Source organism: Amorphotheca resinae (assembly GCF_003019875.1).
Source record: "Amorphotheca resinae ATCC 22711 unplaced genomic scaffold M430scaffold_3, whole genome shotgun sequence".
Classification (NCBI taxonomy): domain Eukaryota; kingdom Fungi; phylum Ascomycota; class Leotiomycetes; order Helotiales; family Amorphothecaceae; genus Amorphotheca; species Amorphotheca resinae.
The window spans coordinates 405308-422912 of record NW_020194473.1 but is presented as its reverse complement, the minus strand read 5'-3'; the positions used below and the strand labels follow the sequence as shown (position 1 = coordinate 422912).

General features: G+C 48.7%; 7 protein-coding genes across 7 annotated transcripts; 3 read left to right on the top strand and 4 right to left on the bottom strand.

Moving 5' to 3' along the window:
- Positions 1–1637: 1637 nt before the first annotated feature.
- M430DRAFT_56728 (hypothetical protein) lies at positions 1638–3657 on the bottom strand (the record flags this gene model as incomplete). The annotated part of the gene is made up of 6 exons (XM_024868630.1): positions 3413–3657; positions 3169–3364; positions 2960–3121; positions 2767–2912; positions 2679–2720; positions 1638–2626 (listed from the first exon to the last, which is right to left on the bottom strand). The coding sequence occupies exons 1-6, from the start codon at positions 3618–3620 to the stop codon at positions 1638–1640; spliced, it is 1743 nt and encodes a 580-aa protein (XP_024722895.1). The 5' UTR covers positions 3621–3657.
- Positions 3658–4421: 764 nt separating this feature from the next.
- M430DRAFT_96860 (hypothetical protein) lies at positions 4422–7040 on the bottom strand (the record flags this gene model as incomplete). The annotated part of the gene is made up of 2 exons (XM_024869993.1): positions 4422–5237; positions 5292–7040. 2 exons carry the CDS (start codon positions 7038–7040, stop codon positions 4422–4424), a joined length of 2565 nt encoding a protein of 854 aa, XP_024722894.1.
- A 499-nt stretch (positions 7041–7539) lies between these two features.
- On the top strand, positions 7540–8779 carry M430DRAFT_64556 (hypothetical protein). The gene is made up of 3 exons (XM_024869116.1): positions 7540–7839; positions 8105–8351; positions 8409–8779. The coding sequence occupies exons 1-3, from the start codon at positions 7629–7631 to the stop codon at positions 8650–8652; spliced, it is 702 nt and encodes a 233-aa protein (XP_024722893.1). The 5' UTR covers positions 7540–7628; the 3' UTR covers positions 8653–8779.
- M430DRAFT_116431 (hypothetical protein) lies at positions 8712–10256 on the bottom strand. Its single transcript, XM_024861631.1, has 2 exons — positions 8999–10256; positions 8712–8946 (listed from the first exon to the last, which is right to left on the bottom strand). The coding sequence occupies exons 1-2, from the start codon at positions 10220–10222 to the stop codon at positions 8917–8919; spliced, it is 1254 nt and encodes a 417-aa protein (XP_024722892.1). The 5' UTR covers positions 10223–10256; the 3' UTR covers positions 8712–8916.
- A 1452-nt stretch (positions 10257–11708) lies between these two features.
- On the top strand, positions 11709–12584 carry M430DRAFT_48475 (hypothetical protein; the record flags this gene model as incomplete). The annotated part of the gene is made up of 2 exons (XM_024868001.1): positions 11709–12043; positions 12182–12584. The coding sequence occupies 2 exons, from the start codon at positions 11709–11711 to the stop codon at positions 12582–12584; spliced, it is 738 nt and encodes a 245-aa protein (XP_024722891.1).
- A 379-nt stretch (positions 12585–12963) lies between these two features.
- M430DRAFT_16789 (hypothetical protein) lies at positions 12964–14218 on the bottom strand (the record flags this gene model as incomplete). The annotated part of the gene is made up of 4 exons (XM_024863521.1): positions 12964–13329; positions 13384–13595; positions 13647–13917; positions 13970–14218. 4 exons carry the CDS (start codon positions 14216–14218, stop codon positions 12964–12966), a joined length of 1098 nt encoding a protein of 365 aa, XP_024722890.1.
- Positions 14219–14492: 274 nt separating this feature from the next.
- On the top strand, positions 14493–16628 carry M430DRAFT_56722 (hypothetical protein). The gene is made up of 4 exons (XM_024868629.1): positions 14493–14633; positions 14702–15334; positions 15410–15655; positions 15751–16628. The coding sequence occupies exons 1-4, from the start codon at positions 14585–14587 to the stop codon at positions 16302–16304; spliced, it is 1482 nt and encodes a 493-aa protein (XP_024722889.1). The 5' UTR covers positions 14493–14584; the 3' UTR covers positions 16305–16628.
- Positions 16629–17605: the final 977 nt, after the last annotated feature.

Here is a 17605-nt window from a genome sequence, read left to right as displayed (position 1 = left end):
AGAACTACGAGGCTCGATGATCAGTCCCTAAGCTTTCCAAAAGCACCATCCCGTCAATTCCTTGGTTACCTACCTAAGTACTAAAATGGAACATAGATATTGTGAGTAAGATAAGGATAACACAATGTCAATGTATCGCCGGAGAAAAAGGGCATCGAATAGTAGACGAGAGGCGGGGTGTATTTAGATAGGCCCGTGGGGGAGAGGGGGGGGGGTGGTGAAGTTGTCGTTGTGAGGGATCTGTCTTATCGAGAAAAGTAAAAAGAAAGAAAGAGAAAGGTAATAGTGAATCAATAAGTGATTGAATAAAATGAAAGTAAAAGTAAACTTGGAGTCGTAATACTATCCTCTTTCTCTTCTCAGAAAGCTGCCTGTCTGTCTAGGATGGTGTAGTGTGCCTTTCTGACTTAACGGAAACGTAGGTGGGTGTTGATGAAGATAAGATTTTGTTCGTATCGATATACATACCTAAAAGCAAGCATATCAGGACTCAGGACTCAGAGCCAAAAAAAAAAGGCCATAAGGCTCGCCTAGAGTACCTTACCTTATCAAATCAAATCAACCCACACACTTCCCCTCCACCCCTAACCCCTCCCCTCCCCTCCCCCCAAAAAAAAATCCAAAATTTCAAAAATATAAAAAAATTGGACATGCTGGGAATCGAACCCAGGACCACCTCTACCTTACTCAACACGACGATTCCTTTCCTTATAACAGGAATGGATGTAAGCTTGCTAAAGAGGTATTATACCACTAAACCACATGCCCATCTCGTGTTTATTGGAGGTTTGTGTGCTTAAGATGGATAAGATGTGGGGGGGTTGTTTTTAGTGGGATTTTTTTTGGGGTTTTTTTTGGCCCGGGTGGGGGGGCGGGTTTGTGGGAGAGGAGGGGAGGGGGTTGATTAGTAAGGATAGAGAGAGAGAGGTCTAGATAGGTATTTATGGAAGGTAAGGTAAGGTAAGGTAAGGTAGGTTGGGGGGAGGCAGGGAGAAAGAGATGGATGTACCTAGATGTAGTATGTATGTCTTTGCTTCTAGAGAGGGGTTATACCTACCTACCTACCTACGCATACCTCACCTTATCTCCAAAAATCCAAGCTCTAACAAAGTAAAATCCAAATCACAAATACTCTCTTAGAATCTCGTCTTCCCTTTCTATCATCATCATTATTAAGAACTGATCCTGATCATCTCCCTTTCCCCCTCTTCTTCTGTATTTGCCTAGAAAGAAAAGAAGGCAGGTAAGGTGGCAGAGGAAAGGAAAGGAAAGGGGAAAAAAAAAAGGAGGGGGGGGGGGGGGGAAGGGAATTGTTTAATGAAGGATACTCTTAATGGAAATTATAATGCGAGAGAATAGATGTGTTGAATAAGGTAGGGAGGGAGGGAGAGAGAGGGATATCTGAGGTTTTCAGACCTAAGCTCTCTTATATAAAAGAAACCTCCTCCTCGACTCCGCTCTCCCCTTCAACGCGGCCTGTGTTTTGTTTTTGAAAGGTTATGAAGAGTGTTAATATGTCAAGTGGTGAAGGTTAGTTAGGAGCAGGGGCTGTGGACGGTTTATACCGAAGAGGTGGGATCATGGGTAACATGTGCATATCTATATAGCTAAGGTATATACCACACCGACTCAATACATCAATGAGAGAACGGCCTCAATTTAAACTCTGGATGCTCCTCCGGCCGGCCCGGCACCGGTACGTCCATCATACTCGGCTCCAGATACCAGGCCGGGTCCCCGCCGCCCTCGAGCTGCGTCACGCTCCAGCCATTGCCCAGCCAGCGCAGGCGGTTCTCCGACTTGGACTCGTACTCAAAGTCCTCCCAGCGCGGCGCCCGCAGCGACTCCAGGAAGTGCATCGTGCTTCCCGGCCACAGCCCCGTCACGCGGTCGCCCTTGCCGCCCTCGCTGCGGTACCACGAGTTGCACTGGTCCAGGTAGACGGTCTTCTTGAAGTACTCCAGGCAGTACTCGGTGAAGTCGTGCACCCGCGCCGCCTTGGGCATCATCGTGACGTAGTCCTCCTTCTGCAGCTTGCGGATGCATTTGATGATGTAGTCGCCCTGCGTCTCGATCATCATGGTCAGGGAGCCCGTGCCGATGGCCGCGTTCGGCCCTAGCATCATGAAGAAGTTGGGGAAGTCATCGATGGTCATCGCGAGGTACGTCTCGGGACTGGGCGAGAAGCGCTTCTGGATCGTCGTGCCGTTCTTGCCCTCGATGGGGAAGGGCGGCGCGGATGAGGCGTGGAAGCCGGTGGCGCAGACCAACGCATCGATCTCGACTGTCCTCCCATTCTCGAGGACGACCCCTTTGGGGTTGATCGAGGCGATCTTGTCGGAGACGAACTCGACGTTGTCTTCGACGAGAGCCTCGAGATAGCCAGGACCTGGGGTGAGACGTCTGCACCCCACTCCGAAGGAGGGGATCATGGCTTCGATAATCTCGGGCTTCTTGGCTAGGCGTGCTTTCATCATTTCCGAGTATGCTTGAACAGCCGCTTTCTGCATATCTGATCCTTTGATTGTTGCTGCGTGGATGGTATTGCCATCTATTTCGATGGTCTTGCGGAACTTGTGGTACTTTTCAGGATCAGACGAAAGCTCCCGGCGTGTTTCTTCTGAGACTGTACATGGTGAGCTGGAGGTGCATGGTCACCAGTATGAGACGTGACTTACAAGTGTGAACTGCAGGATCCATTCCCAGCTTGATCATTGAATCTGCACAAAGTTAGATTTAGACACCAGGTGTGCGAGCTACACCTACGATCACCAAAGGGGCTTGCAATCCACGTCTTGCTTCTTACAAAGCAAGTCATCTGGATGCCCTCGAGCTTTTGGAGGTTTGGTACAATCTGAATCGAGCTTGAACCGCCTCCAATGACGCCGACCTTCTTATTCCTGAAGTCATATCTGGCCTATGTCAGCTCCATCCCGATTCTGTGAGGCTGGGAACATACTCCTGATTCCAAGCCGCTGAGTGCATGACTTCCCCCTTGAATGTATCAAAGCCAGGTATCTCTGGCCATGCAATGTTATTCAGGTTGCCACGTGCCGAGATCAGCACATCTGCATCATCTTCAAAGACCTCTCCTGTCTGAGTCTTTTCGACTGTGAGGAGCCTGGAAGCCAATCAGCATCTATCGGGAGGGCTCTTCTGGGAGCTTACCATTTCTTCTTTTCATCGTCCCATTTACAGCTCGTGACCTTGTGCGAGGTCTTGACATATCTTAGAACCCCATACTTCTCCGCAACGCCGTGCAAATACGCACAGATCTCCTTCGCCGGAGCGTAGAGAGACGACCAGTTTGGATTCCCCTCAAATGAGTACTGGTAGCTATGAGACGGGATATCGCAAGCGCACCCTGCTCTGGATTAGACTTGCGCTGGGACTCTCCGGAGAAGGGACATACCAGGATATCTGTTCTCCCACCACGTCCCTCCGATGCCCTCGTTCTTGTCATAGATCTGAAGGTCGACGTTACGCAGACGCTGTGGTATGCGGATGCCCAGATAGATGCCGGAATAGCCACAGCCGATGACCCTGACCTTCATCGGCCGCTGGTTCTCCACGGGCTCATCTTTGATTGTGAATTGCTGAGTGGAACCCATCATGCCCATTGTCTCTGGGAAGTGGTATGCGCGTGGGGTAATTGGTCTACAGGAAAAAGAGAAGTATAGAAAAGAGAAGAGAATAAAAAGAAAAAGAAATGAGGGAGATGTAGTGCCTATGTATATGTAGATATCGCCAAGAGCCCCATGAACCGGGGATGGGCCCCTTGATCAACTGTTCGCCAGGCCCAAGGAGCAAATCACCCCGCCATGGGGGAATGCCGGGCGGGGGATCCACATTCTTGCCGATGTATTCTCCCGTCAAGAGGGGGGAAACCCGCGCTGGGAAACCCCCGCGCCCCCAGAAGTCGGTCCTGGGGGAGGAATTCCGCCGCGGGAGACCCTGAAATGCAATGCGGGGTTCTCGGCCGGAGAAGGAGATTTCGACGCTGGACTTTGACAGAGTCCAACGGCCGCTGCAACAAGGATGCTTCCCCACCAAAAGGCGGAGCGGCGTCACGTGGAGTCCGCGCCGCTCCGGCCTAGCTGCTTCAGAGGGGAGAGATGGGTCAGACGGCTTCCAATAGACTCAATCATGATTCGGTGATGGAGATGTAGTCTAGGCGCCGTCTTTTCTTTTCCTTGGATTCATCTCCTTGCACCATACATTATTAGTTGAATTAAACCTCTTCTATACTCTAAACAGAAAACTGGTACTTTGAACACCGGGGCTTGTGAAGTAAACCTCTAAAGATGGTATATCCCTAACCCAAGGCAAGACTCTTAAACGCCTCACTCATTACGCTAACAACAAATTCTGCAGACCCAAAAGCATGAGACCCTCCTTTTCTTATCCTGTACAAGAGAACTCTACAACGGTCTTCCGTCCCTCAACTTCTGCCGCAGGTTGGCCATGTAGCCCTTTGGCCAGGCCACGAGGATTTCCGCATCTGTCGGCATCCTATCTCTACATTTCAGGGCCACGTTCTGCAGTATGCGGCCCAGCAACTCTTCGGTCATAGGGATAGCGGCATCATCGAACTCGACCGGGTTCAAGAATGGATCCCTCTCATCCAAAAGTTCCGTCGCCGATGGTCTTTGGTGTTGATCTCGGTTCAAGCATTTCTTCAGCGTTTTGATCAGGCTTGCGGGTACCGGAACACTTCCAACGCCTATCGTAGGGTACTCGATGGCATAGCTCCAGTTAATAATGGCTTGGCAGCGTTGCATCTGGTTCTGGATGTGGGCAAAAGGAGCACGGCCGTAAACCATCTGGTAGAGGATACATCCTAAACTCCAAATATCGCTCGGCTTGCCCAACTTCATAAGCTTCGGTTCGTTCGGTATCCTGCCTCTTGCATCGGGTTTCGCGTTTGAGTCCATCAGGGATTCGGGAGACATATAATTCGGAGTGCCGATTTGTGTCTCCCGATGAACATTGACCGTCTCGTCTGTTTGAATGGCGTTGGCGATACCAAAATCGATCAGTTTCAACCGTCCTTGAACAAGAACAAAGTTGTGCGGCTTCAAGTCGGAATGAACGATGTCATGCTCGTGAATCGCTTGTAAGCATTCAAGCATCTCCTTCCAATAGTGACGAACGAAGCTGACGTCAAACTTTGCGTGCTCCGACTTCAAGCGGAGTTCCAAAATCTTATTCATGTCCAACTCTCCCATTTCCATAAGCTACACGATTATGATCAGTGGGTGAAAGTAGCGCCCTAGGTTAGAATTACTTACCACGCTCAAGGTTCCTTTGTCCTCGTTGAGTTCGTAGTCGTAAAGACGGATGACCCTCTCAACCCCCTCCAGCTTTCTAAGGAGATCAATCTCTCCCTTAAAACCACGGACGGCCGTCTCGTCGGCATCGTCCAAAGATACCCTCTTCAATGCGAAGAACTTGGAGTTTTCTGCCATGACTCGATAAACCCTTGAGCTTCCCCCGCGCCCAATACAATCCAGTCGCGTAAATTGCTTGCCATTAACTTTTAATTTGTTTCTCTTGCTGCTTGCATGTGAAGTCGTGGCCGCCCCCGCCGTACTGGTTGCTGCTTCGAGAATCGACATTTTCGGGGGTGGAGGTGCAGGTCTCCGCGGCGTATTTTGACTTCTGGGAGCCAACGCGCGTCTTTCCGGAGAAGCAGTTCGCAAAGCACTCATATCCATGCTCTGTGGTCGTACAGGAGCCTTTTCCATTGTGTCAAAGTGAATCAGCGGTGCTTGCTTATTCCTCTTGAATGTGGGAGGCGCTTCATTTTCTTGATCATGAGCTGAAGGTAAGTCCGGCCGTGGTGCTGGGACTTTGAATACTGGAACTGGTTGTGGTGCTGCTTGCAAATCCGAATTGGTAGCAGCTGGCCTCTGAGAGCTGCCAAGAGTAGGGGGAGGTGGTGAAGTAGACCTCAAGACAGAATTGAGGATGTCCTTTGAGCCGACAGGGCTTCCGGAAGCAAAGTCTCTATATGTCGACGAATATAGAGATGCGCGGTTTGCCTCTGGTTCTTCACTGGAGCCCGATTCTTGACTCTGGGACTCTTGAGCCTGTGACTCCTGACTTTGTGGGTCTTGACTAGACCCAGCGTTATCCAATCCATCACTCTGCCCCTCCAAAGGGCTCTGCTCTTCATCATCCAAACGCCTCCTTCCGCGCCGAGCCGGTCCACTCAAAAAACTCCCAGCCACCTTTCCAACTCTCTTAATTCGCATCGAGCTTTGTAATCCAATGTCTTCACCATACCTGGCACGTCCAATGGTTGAGCCATATCTCGAAACACTGCCCTGACCATTGGCTAAGTGTGATCTTGCCGCAGCTGTGGAGTATTCCTGTGATTCAATCTCGCCGTCCTCCTTTCGTGATGCTGAGTCTGACTTATTCGAGTTCCGGCCTGAAGAACCTCCAAACAACCCATTGTTTCCGGAAGATGTTAAAGGGATCCGCACAGTCCTAGGTACAGGAGCTGGTGTACTGAGATCCAATGGGCCTTCTGCTTTCGCAGCAGCTTGTTCATTGTGTCTTTTAACGGCACTTGACAAAGATGATGTTCTCCTAAGGGTTGAGGAACCAGGAGTTCCGCTTAGTCGTACCACCCGCCGAGGATATGGACTGTGGACTCGACTACCTGGAGGAGATACTCGATCCTGGTTTGGCGAATCGAGGGTGCCTTCGCTCCCAGCTTTCACATGTGTCCTATTGTGCCCACTGAACGTAGGACTTCTCCGAGCTGATCTCGGGGGAGATTTCTCGACCAGAGAAGCTTCATCATTGAGCAAGGCTTTCGTGAGAGCACTGAATTTCATAGGCAAAGGTATTTCATCGTCGGAGCTGTCGTTCAGGGAATAATGCCGCGCGTGGTTTTCTGGGTGGTAAGGTTCATCATGGGCCAGCTGAGGCCTAGAGGGTTGCTGTCTGTATGCTTGTCGTGAAGAGGGTCGTCTGGAGAGCGATGCAAAATGGGAGGAGCCCATCGGGGTTGGTGATGCCATTGCCATTGAGGTCGGATATGGGTAGGGTCACAGATATAACGATGAATAGGGGTTTCTGCTGTCGAATGATAAGTTGCACGTCGTAGTCATTGATTCCATAATCCGCGTTCGGGGTAGCAAAGGTGCTGGGGGGGCAATGCGCGTTGATGGAAGAATCATCGCGTGGTGCAGTTGTTCCTGGATATGTACTTGGCCCAAGTAGGCTTAGGGAATGATTGGCCGCCGTGTTTGGGCTCTAAATGTAAACATAGCAACCGCGTTGCTGGACGAGAACCTCATGGCTTCTTCACCGCCTTTATTCTGCCACCATCTTCCCCGCATGCCTCGGGAAATCCGGTTTCTTGCTGAGGTACAACGGAAGGTACTTAGGTACCTATTCAGCTATAGGGGTCATTGTTGGAACAAACGAGTATGTAAGCAGAGTTTCACACGAATCACCGTCATTAAAGGTACCTAGGTACCTATGTGTACCGTAGGTCATCTTTGACCTGTTTGTGCCCATCTATTGAATAATTTGGGAATTCATCCAATCCCAAAGCAAGCTCTGGCTGGATCAAGGAAAACTGTACCTGTATTGACGCCGGCATTCTCGCCATGAGACCTCTCAGCATTCTATGTTTTGGCAACAGCCTTACAGCTGGGTGGACTAAGTCTGGTTCAGTCTGGCATCCATATGCGGGATCTCTAGTTTCTTCTCTCGAGGAATACCTTCCATCAACAAACATCACTACTGACGTTCAGGGCTTGCCTGGTGATCAAGCGGTTAGCCCGCCTGGCTCTTTCCTGCCGCGAATGAAGACGCTGTGTGAGTGGATCATTTTATTGAGTTGAGGCCTTGAAACTATTCCAGCAGTTTTAGTTGTTTGTTTGTTTGTGCACCGTTGCAAGCACGCTGGTAACTGGACTCGCCGAGGCTTAATGTAAGAGAAAGAACTTGGAGTACTAAAACTACATTATCTGTACTTTGAATTGAATGTCACTAGTGTGGCTTTATGCTTTGATGTAGTCTCGAGAAAGATTTCCCCTTTTACGAACCTCTTTTATTACCCTTCCAACTAACAACACTACAGACCAAGAAAACGAAAACCCATATGACTGGGCCATCATCCTGGGTGGGACCAACGATCTTAAGATGACCAGTAGCGGCGACAACATCTGGAACGCCCTGAAAGAGGTCTACGAGATTCCACTCCAGGCCGGAACAAAAGTCCTCGCTCTTACTGTTCCCGAGTGCGGAGACTGCGATTTCCCCCCTACTCTCGGTGCAGAACGTGATCATCTCAATGATCTGATATTGTCCCATGAGGCTGAAAATTTGTATGTTTAGCAGTACCCTAGGGAGTGTGGCATGAAGACCAAAGCTAACAAGAATAGTAATACATTTGATCTCCTCTCCGCAATCCCGTATTTCTCAATGCCGGAGGATCAGAGGAAGGAAATCTGGGATGATGGAACGCATCTGACAGAGGCTGGATATGATCTCATGGGAACTCTGCTTTCTGAGAGACTACTCCAACTCATTTTGGAGACTGAAGTATCAGAGAAAGGGACCCAAAGCCATTTCAAGGGTGAGTTGAAAACGAGAAAGAAAGTCATGAAAGCCAAGAAGGTAAAATAGAAAGGATCTCCATGGGAGGGTAGTACGAGCAACTGAAGTCCCCGAGTGAGTAGTTATGCAGCCCGTAAGCATAAGTGATGCATAGAATATTTAAGCTCTGATACAGCCATGTTGACATACTTGATCTAATTTTCCGTCACTATTGCTATTCTGATCTCGTATCTCTGTTAACGCCGTTGCATGATGTTCGGGATACACGGCCCCAGATTTCCATGCAGCTCCATCCTAAACGCCGACTTGTGTCTCCCTGTGACATTAGCTCCATTAAACTACCAAATGTTTGGCCACAAAATCCTGCGAGTAGGGTTAACATAATTCAGCAGTATCATGGGAAGTTCACACTCACAGGGTATCGTAACTGAAGCTCTGAAGTGACCTTCTCCACTTCCTCTGCCAATCCTTGGACATTAGCATCCCATCTGCGCAGCTCTCTGCCAACCACCCCAGCTGCCCTACCACTACCCTTCTCTCCTGTAGCTTCTCCACCCTCAAACCAGATGACCCTCTCAATCTGATCAATTCTGCCAACCAAACGCCCCTGTTCGATCATTCTAGCTGTCGTCTCCTCTGCCTTATCTCCATCCAGGCCCAAGAGTAGCCCCAAGTCATCAAAGCCGATATTGCTGTACAATCTGGACGCACCTCGCAGGTTATGCTCTACGACGGCCTTCGCGAGTACTGTGCTGCCATCCGCCGTCTTAGCTAGCTGGTGAATCGCCAGTCCCTCTGCAAATTTGTCTACCTCTGCAGGCGTTAACAAACGATCCAAGAACATCTTCTCCAGAATACCGTATTCCTCTAATGTGCTGGCTCGTTCATCTTTATATAACCTGCCAAGTGCACGACTGCGAGCAGGGCCGGCAGGTGCCAGAACAGCACACTTAATAGCCATGCTTAGAGTATGCAAACGCTCCTCCTCAGCAATGACCGGCATGAAACTGATATCCTGGTAGCCTTGTGCCGCAGCTAAGAAATCCCTCCGAGCATCTTGGATACGAGCTTGGCAGAGTTTGAAATGTAGATTCAGATCACGGTCTGATACTGTGTAGATGAGGTTTTTGGCTTTATTGAGATATTGCTCTGCGAGCGTCGTATCGTCGACTTCGAGATAGTTCCGTGTGATGCGGATCCAGACGCGAACTTTGTCCTCGTTTGTGACCTTTCTCTGTGATGATTCGGTGGGAATGCCAGCTAAAACTTTTGCAGCAGCAAGGAAGTCTTCGTCGTTCTCGTGGGCATCTGCCATAAGCTCCCTGACCTGGGTGATTTGTTCCTCGAAAGAGGAAGCTTGAGATTGAAAGATGGTGAGAGCATGTTCGCCAACTTCGATTTTGGTATCATTGCTGGGCACTTCTTTGAGGGTTTGAACGAAGAGGATGCTGAGAGACCGCGTTACGACTATACCGAGAGAGTCGGCGAATATGGCATCGATGATGGCGATTAGATCTCCGGGGAGCTGTGATGAGGAGGATGTGGAACGGACTTCAGAAAGCAGAGCTTCGTAGCCCTTTTCTTTTTCTGCAGAGGCTGCTATTTCCTGCAGTGCTTGGGATATCTTTGGAGAGGCCATGGCACTAACTTCGGATATTGTCTGGTATGTTTGGGGGGATAGTTGAGATCGAGGTCAATCTACCTTCGTAGAGCTGATAGCTGAAGGTGGGGACGGCTTCAATATTTAAGCGAGCAAGGCTACGGACCTGTATCCTGGAAGGCTGGTGAGCCTTATGTTCAAGGCTCAAAGCCTTGCATGGCGATAGTGATCCGAGTGACCACAGTCAAGGGACCACAACCATCCGGAGAATTTGGCTCAAAAAGTGGCGATCGACCAGGTGCGGTCCAATATTCCTCAGACCACCAATTGACAGAATATTGCCATCTGACGCGCGGCGCACGCGTCTTCTCAGGCTTGTTTTGGCGGACGAGCACCTGGTAAAACCTGTTGCCGGAAGGATTGGTCTACCTACGTGGCAGAGGAGGAATGTCGGAAGTCGGACAGCCTCTCCCATCCAAACTGCTCTTCCTTTGAGAATTTTCGATTTTGAATCTCGAGGGTATAAGGAAGCACTGAAGTCTCAGAATTCCGTCTTTCGTACTTGTTAGGAGAAACCTGATGTCACATTGTCCTTGTCCTCCCTACACATAGAAGGCGCACTAGAATACCTGGCTGTTGCCGGCTTGTTAAATATGTACTCGTGGCTAATCCTGCATGTGAGTACGTCTTCACTCATCATCTGGCACCTGTTCCTTGCTTGGAAGCCCAATGCAGGGACCTGCCTCTTAGATTTTTGATCTAAGGTACGACCGTTTCAAAAAGCATTCATGCCCATCGGGTAGTTCGCATACAGCCCAGTATTTTCTTGCATGCATTTATACATTCTTGCGTTTTGTTGTCTTGAAACTCGTCTTTATCAAAAGGAATGCCAGCCACGGTATACTTTCTTTTCCGTAGGCGCTAGGACATACCTCATATTTAACGAATTGGTCTCAAAATCAAGATGTTTTGAAAACTGATAACCCCCTCGAAGTCATTTAACCACTCTTATTGATATTAACTCAAGGTTTGGGTGAGGGAGAGGAGACCCAGGATTGCCTTGCCTGTCTCAACTGTCCAACAACTTGGTTTTCCGCCCACCACCAAAACTTAATGCCGGACCACTAAAGAAGGTCCTGGATCTATTCCCTCAAGAGGCGACGGAAACGGACCTGCGAGGTCAAGGGAGAAGTTGACTATGTCTCTCCTACATGTGGAAGAGTATCGGAAAGCCGAACATGCCACCTTCGGGAAACCAATTCGATCATTGATACGACCAGTCATCCCTATCAGATCAAAGACCGAACCGAATACTATCCGTAGACGTCGAAAGTCACCCTCCTTGATATTTCTTAAATCGTTCACTTATTCTGTATTATCAAGGGTTTACAGAATACCACCGACTTCAACACTGGCCAGCATGCCAGCCGAGATCTTGGCTTGTATATTCCAATATTTGGCCCAGCCTGATTTACACGCTCTCATGCTCACAAACTCATACTTCCTCGAAATTGCTGCTTCACGCATGTATTTTCAGCCCTTCTTTGCCAGTACCTATCGCTATGCCCAATTTGCGCGGACCGTCAGTCACAAAGAGCATTATGCTGAAATGGTCCGGGTTCTGGATCTCAGCTATTTTGGAGCAGGGGCAGGGGAGCATTGGGGTCTTGAGCCGCAAGCCGGTTGGAGAGAGTTCAAGTGTCGATATCATAACACGTCCTATGTTGGGGGCAGGAAGTATGCAAGGGCGCAGGTTTCTTCACACCCGGCCCCGAGTCCCCTCTTGAAAGGCTTTCGTCGGATGAGAGATATTCCTGTTGGAGGCATTTGCCATGTTCTTGGGGCTTGTAAGAGAATTCGGTATGCTCTCCCATATCCATATGTGACTAGACCAAGTGGTTACAGGAGCCATGAGAGTATAACTTCTAGAGGGTAGTTCCCAAATAACTTAAACCTATCACCACTCTTTCAAAGCACTCCTCGACTAACCCTCCGCAGAAAAATCAATATCAGCCGCCTCCAGCTCGCCTCCGACTTCCTACTCCGTCCCCCTGAGTACCCCAATTCACAACCCCACTCTCAAATATTCGTCTCCGATATCCCTCCGTCTTGGACCTGGCAATACAGCGAAGCGATCCCTCTCTACGCGGACGAAATCATCTCTTATATCCTCAAATTACCATACTTAGAGTCCGTCACCGCCAGGAATTGTCTCTGGTTAACTACAAGTCGGGTTGGGAGGCTCATGCGGGAAGCGGGAGAGAGCTTGAGGAGTGTGGACTTTAGAGAGAGTGGCATGCAGAAGGATGTTAGGTGGGCGATTAGGGGAGGTAGGGAAGAAGTGCTGAGGATTGTGGAGGAGGTCGTGAGGAATACAGGGGACCTTACTATGATGATTTGAGACAACGTCTAATATGGGAGCCTCCTTGGGGCACGAAATTCTCTTGCTATATTATTGGTTCGGAATTGGTGTTCTCGCCATTCAGAGTCTGGAGTTGTGGGAGAGCGCTATGCATCGTGGATCGGCGTCTTTGCTTGCCGTATTTACAGGATAGACGTCAAGCATAACTTGCCGTCTTGTTATTTGGACAGTGACATAGTATACAATGATAGAATCAACTCCATTAAACGACTTTGATTCTTTATATGAAAATTTTACTCTCAGCCATAGCAAACCCGTTGCACCTACCTTGTATTTGTAGATGCGTGGAAAAACGCCAGTGTGCAAACCAGTCTTTCCTGCCCCTCAAAACGCCGTGTATGCAAGTATCCCAGGGTGACTATGATGGGACCACGTCTTCAAATTTAACGTCCTCATCATCCTCATCATCGTCCATGCCCGTATCCGATTCTTCTTCGTTAGTGGGAGCAGCCGCATCCACGCTCCCCTCGTAGTTCGCTAGTTTATTCTCGGGCTTCAACGACCATTGTGTGGCGAAGCGTCCACTCTTTGCTAGAACTGCAACCTTCTCTAATGTTTCCCGAAGATATGCCTCGGGTTGTTGGAGTTCGGCGCGTAGAGCTTTCATGGACCAGTAGTTATACCGCCTGAAGCATTCGAAGATCCTATCCAGAAGTTCATTTTGAGGCATACGAGCAGCCTTGCTAAGCTGTGGCCTGTTGCCAGCAGTGGGCCCTTTGGTTTTCTTTGGAGAATCAGTATAAGGTATGAAAGACAAAAGCGTCTCGAGGATGCTTACAATGAAACCACCAAAGGCATTCATTCCTGCAACTGTGCCAGGCTGGATAAAGCCCGCGCGATTGTCGGAAAGATCTTCGTCAACGAACTTAGTAAAGAACTTGGGCTTCATGGCCTCCCTTGTCTTCATTGCCAGGAGTCGTTGAGACTCTTCATTCTCCACTGGTACACTGTTTACTTCATGCGCTACTCTACCGGCAAGGGTTGTTCGTTCTGGTTGGGTCAACATCAACATTATTCAACGACCCACAGGATCGAACTCACTTGGTATCGCTTTTTTGAAATATGGTGTGAACTTTTTGTTGGGGTCCCATGGTTGCTTCGTCTTCTCGATCCTTGGGCGAGTGAGCCTGGCAGGCATGTTGGCGCTACTAAGATCGAATTTCTGTCTGGATTTCGACTTGAATCCAGGCAGGTCCTGTTCCGTAAAGACGAATGTGTTGTTCACTGATTCAGCCGTCACGTCTAACATATATTCTTTCGGGATTGTTTGGTGCACGCCGACCTCGGAAGATAATAGCATTGAAAGCGATGTCTGCAACCAGAAGTCAGTAATGAGCTCTCGTAAGTGGTGAGAAGTGCAATACCTTTGGTTGGCCATCGGGCCCAGTCTCTTGGACTTGCCTGATGGTTCCAATCCGAATCTCTGCATCCTCGTCGAGTTTTGACCACGCTTCCCAGACATACCGCGGGACACGAGCGAGATACAGCCTCTGGAAGTTTGGGTCAGTGTTGAACTCGAGATCCCCCGCGTCTTCGTAGATATCGTCGTCGGTAAAAACTCCTGGTGACGCGCCTGGCGCATCAGGGTCCGGCTTGATCGTAGGGTCCGCCATGGTCCTGAATAAGCAGTATTATCGGGGGGCCCCCATACAAGAAGAAAAAGGCGAGCGGTTGTGTTGCGATCGTTGCTTTCTCTATTCACAAGTTGTTCGATGATGAGGGCCTTGTTCTCTCGAGAGAGGCTTCAAAGGCGAGCCTGCCATTCGAATAGACAAGGATTCACCGGGAGCGTGCTCAGAAGCGCGCGCTAATCTGCAGGCGCTAACTTTCCGGTATCAGTACCTTACCTAAGGTACCTAGGATCAATTTCCACCTCAGTTTGAACTTCTTTTTCTTCACCACTCTCACGCGACAATTATTTATCCAAACGCCTGGTGCCAACTCGATTACACGTAACTGACAAACAGGACTCCTTAATTATGACTTCGGAGGATCAAGAGATCCTCGCAAAGATCAGCCAGCTCGCTGGTGAGTTCGCCACCACCTATCCTTGTTTGCCCTATCCTTCCAAAACTGACACGATTCTGCTGCTGTAGGGCAAATTAATCGTCATAAGAACAGGCAACCTTTAGATCAACAGACACAGTTTGCACCAGCATCGAGAACCAACATTCGCGGAAGTATGGAGTCGTTCGCCAGACCTCGCAAACACCCAACTGACGGATTTGAAGATCCCTCTCGAGCACATCTAGGATGGAGGCCAAGCCGCGGTGCATATTCTTCACGGGGGTATATCAGAGGAGGTCGAGCGCAGATCCATCGAAATCGAACACTGGTGTTAAATGGCAGCAATGCGACTCCTACAAACACTGCAATCGCCACCCCCGACGCCGAGAATTCAGAAAACGTAGCCGGGCATGCGACTACTACGCAAGGTTGGGTTACAAAGACGGATCGTCACCTTCAGTTGATCAATACCTCTATTTTTGAGAAAGAGAGCCAAAATCGAGCCAAAGCTATGGAGGAGACTCGGAAACAGAAACTGAGGCAAAGAGACGAACGGGAGAAAGCAAGACTGAGCAAGCATCTTCAACGTTTGGCTGGCAACATTGATCATGTTAGTGGTGTCCAACCACGACCTGCTGATCTGCCCGGAAATTACGAAATAATGGTTCAAGGAATTCGGTTTCGAGTTACTAAGAACGGTAGCAAACTTGTCAAAGTTCCTGGTGAGAGCCCACAACCAACGAGGCCTTGTAGAGAGGCTTGTTTGTGTGTTTATGAATTGCGCTCACCGTGTACAGGAGATCTCAATGCCGCTAAATCGACCCCGAAGACTGCAGTAGTCGGCGGTGTTAGGTTTTACAGAAGCAAGAACGGAAACCTATTTCGATCTGGAATCATCAAAGCCCACCGGTACGGTCGACCATCGATTAAATTTGACATGGGTATCGCCATTCATTCCCAGTATAACGCTGACTTTTCCAACGCCAGGAGAACCGGAGTCGTCAAAAAGATCAACGAGCCATGCAGGATTTTCTCAACTACGGGTACCTTCTTTCTTTTCAAAGCCTTCGAATTTCCATAGTTATACTTAAAGAGGAGGAGAACTCGGATCGCAGCTAACCTTGTCGCTTTTTTTTAGGTTCCTGTCCGAAAGGTCCCAGATGCCGGTATATTCATGATCCCTCAAAGGTTGCAGTATGCAAAGACTTTCTTCTGAAGGGGTCATGTCCAAGTGGAGATTCTTGTGACCTTTCCCATGAGCTCACCCCAGAGAGGACCCCGACTTGCTTGCACTTTGCTAAAGGAAATTGCTCGAATCCCAACTGTCGTTACACCCATGTGAAGGTGTCACCGACTGCTCTGGTTTGCCGATCTTTTGGCATCTATGGTTACTGCGAGAAAGGAGCAAGTTGTGATCAGCGACATGTTCATGAATGCCCTGACTTCAGTAACACAGGTGTATGTACCACGAAAGGGTGCAAATTGCCTCACCGACACAAAGCGAGCGTTATGCGAACAAATAACTCTTCCGCCGAGGACGAGAGTAGTGATCTTTCGAGTGACGAGGAGGATGAAGAAATTGACAGTGATGACGTTGACTCAGACGATCTCGAGGAAGAGTATTTTGGTAATGACGATGGAGAGACAGATACGGATATCCCTATGCAACAGGACTTCGTTCAACTCTCGTGATTTTTTTGAATCACTACTAATTATCTAATGCCTATCTCTATTCGGAGGTTGGTTATGGATTTGGGCGAGCTCGGCCAAAAAACAATTCTCCGTTGTTGGGTTGTCCTTTTCTTTGAAGATTCGACCATGCTCCGCATGATCGATAGGCGTTATGGTCCTTTCTTGCATTGCATAGGCTGAAGCATTTCATTTTTGACGGTTATGATATATGGAAATACCCGGACTAAGAGTCCTTTTGGACTGAGGAGGTTTTGCTCTCATCAGTTTCTTCGCAGGGAAAAAACTTAGAAAGAATAGAAAAATATTATTATACCTTTACTGGAGTATCTCATGAAGCCATCCGTTCGTTTGGGAGAAAATTTCTTGCTCGCTTTCACTCTCATTATTGTTCTATTATCAATCAATCAAGCTAACTTTCATTTTGTGTTGCTTTTATCTTGTTCTAAAGGTGAGCTTTTCTCTAATCTAATCTAATCTATCCCTTGAACCCAGCCATGAAAAGTCTCATCTCCATTTGCCTGCCTCAGAATTCTGGGAGTTCATCATCCATCCATCAATATCACACTGGGTCCTCCTACCTCCAAATCCATTCATTCTGTTATTGCACACCCCCTTGATCTGAACATCGGACTAGGATTCCTCATTATACCCAACCCCCTTTTCATTCAGGGAGAGAGAGGTGAGGTGAGGTGTGATGACCGCTTCTTGAGCATAAAACAAAAAAAAACAAAGAATACTTGCTAGTGTGAAATCTGATGATTACAGTGCGTGTCGTACGGGTGGGTGGCTGAAGGAAGGAAGGAAGGAAGGAAGGAAGAGAGCGGGTTTGTGTGTTTTTTGGGTGAGTGACTTGACTGATTGAGTGACTTTGTTGTTGTTGTTGTTGTTTGTTTGTTATCCCTACCTACCGAAAGAAAATCTATGATCTATATTTGGGCCGATCTTTCAGAGATGAGTCACTGTCAAACTGGTATCTATTCATGGATGATATCTTCACCGCTCTTCCTCCTCCCTCTCTCTTGGGTATCAGTATCATCATCATCAATCAGGGGAGAGAGCGAGAAGAAGCAACATAGAAGATTCTAATCGCTTCCCCCCCCCCCCCAGAAAGGGGAGATCTCTCAGATACGGCCCTGTTCGAAACAAGGAGAACGAAGGTCATGACCAACATAGCATAGCAAGGGTACGGCCTCTTCCGATGAGGATCTTGTGCAGGGGCTGTATGCATATCCATCCTAGAGAAGAGGTGGGACGAATACATATGTTCAGGTACGTACGTACTCTACGTACGTATGTTCAAT

Bases quoted from the DNA above. Each gene is read 5' to 3' on its own strand.
- M430DRAFT_64556 (XM_024869116.1), top strand. From the start codon at position 7,629: ATGAGACCTCTCAGCATTCTATGTTTTGGCAACAGCCTTACAGCTGGG. The intron at 7,840-8,104 runs GTGAGTGGATCA...ACAACACTACAG, and splicing joins GCCGCGAATGAAGACGCTGT to ACCAAGAAAACGAAAACCCA. The intron at 8,352-8,408 runs GTATGTTTAGCA...TAACAAGAATAG, and splicing joins TCCCATGAGGCTGAAAATTT to TAATACATTTGATCTCCTCT.
- M430DRAFT_56722 (XM_024868629.1), top strand. From the start codon at position 14,585: ATGACTTCGGAGGATCAAGAGATCCTCGCAAAGATCAGCCAGCTCGCT. The intron at 14,634-14,701 runs GTGAGTTCGCCA...CTGCTGCTGTAG, and splicing joins AAAGATCAGCCAGCTCGCTG to GGCAAATTAATCGTCATAAG. The intron at 15,335-15,409 runs GTGAGAGCCCAC...CACCGTGTACAG, and splicing joins CAAACTTGTCAAAGTTCCTG to GAGATCTCAATGCCGCTAAA.
- M430DRAFT_116431 (XM_024861631.1), bottom strand. From the start codon at position 10,222: ATGGCCTCTCCAAAGATATCCCAAGCACTGCAGGAAATAGCAGCCTCT. The intron at 8,947-8,998 runs GTGAGTGTGAAC...CCCTACTCGCAG, and splicing joins AGCTTCAGTTACGATACCCT to GATTTTGTGGCCAAACATTT.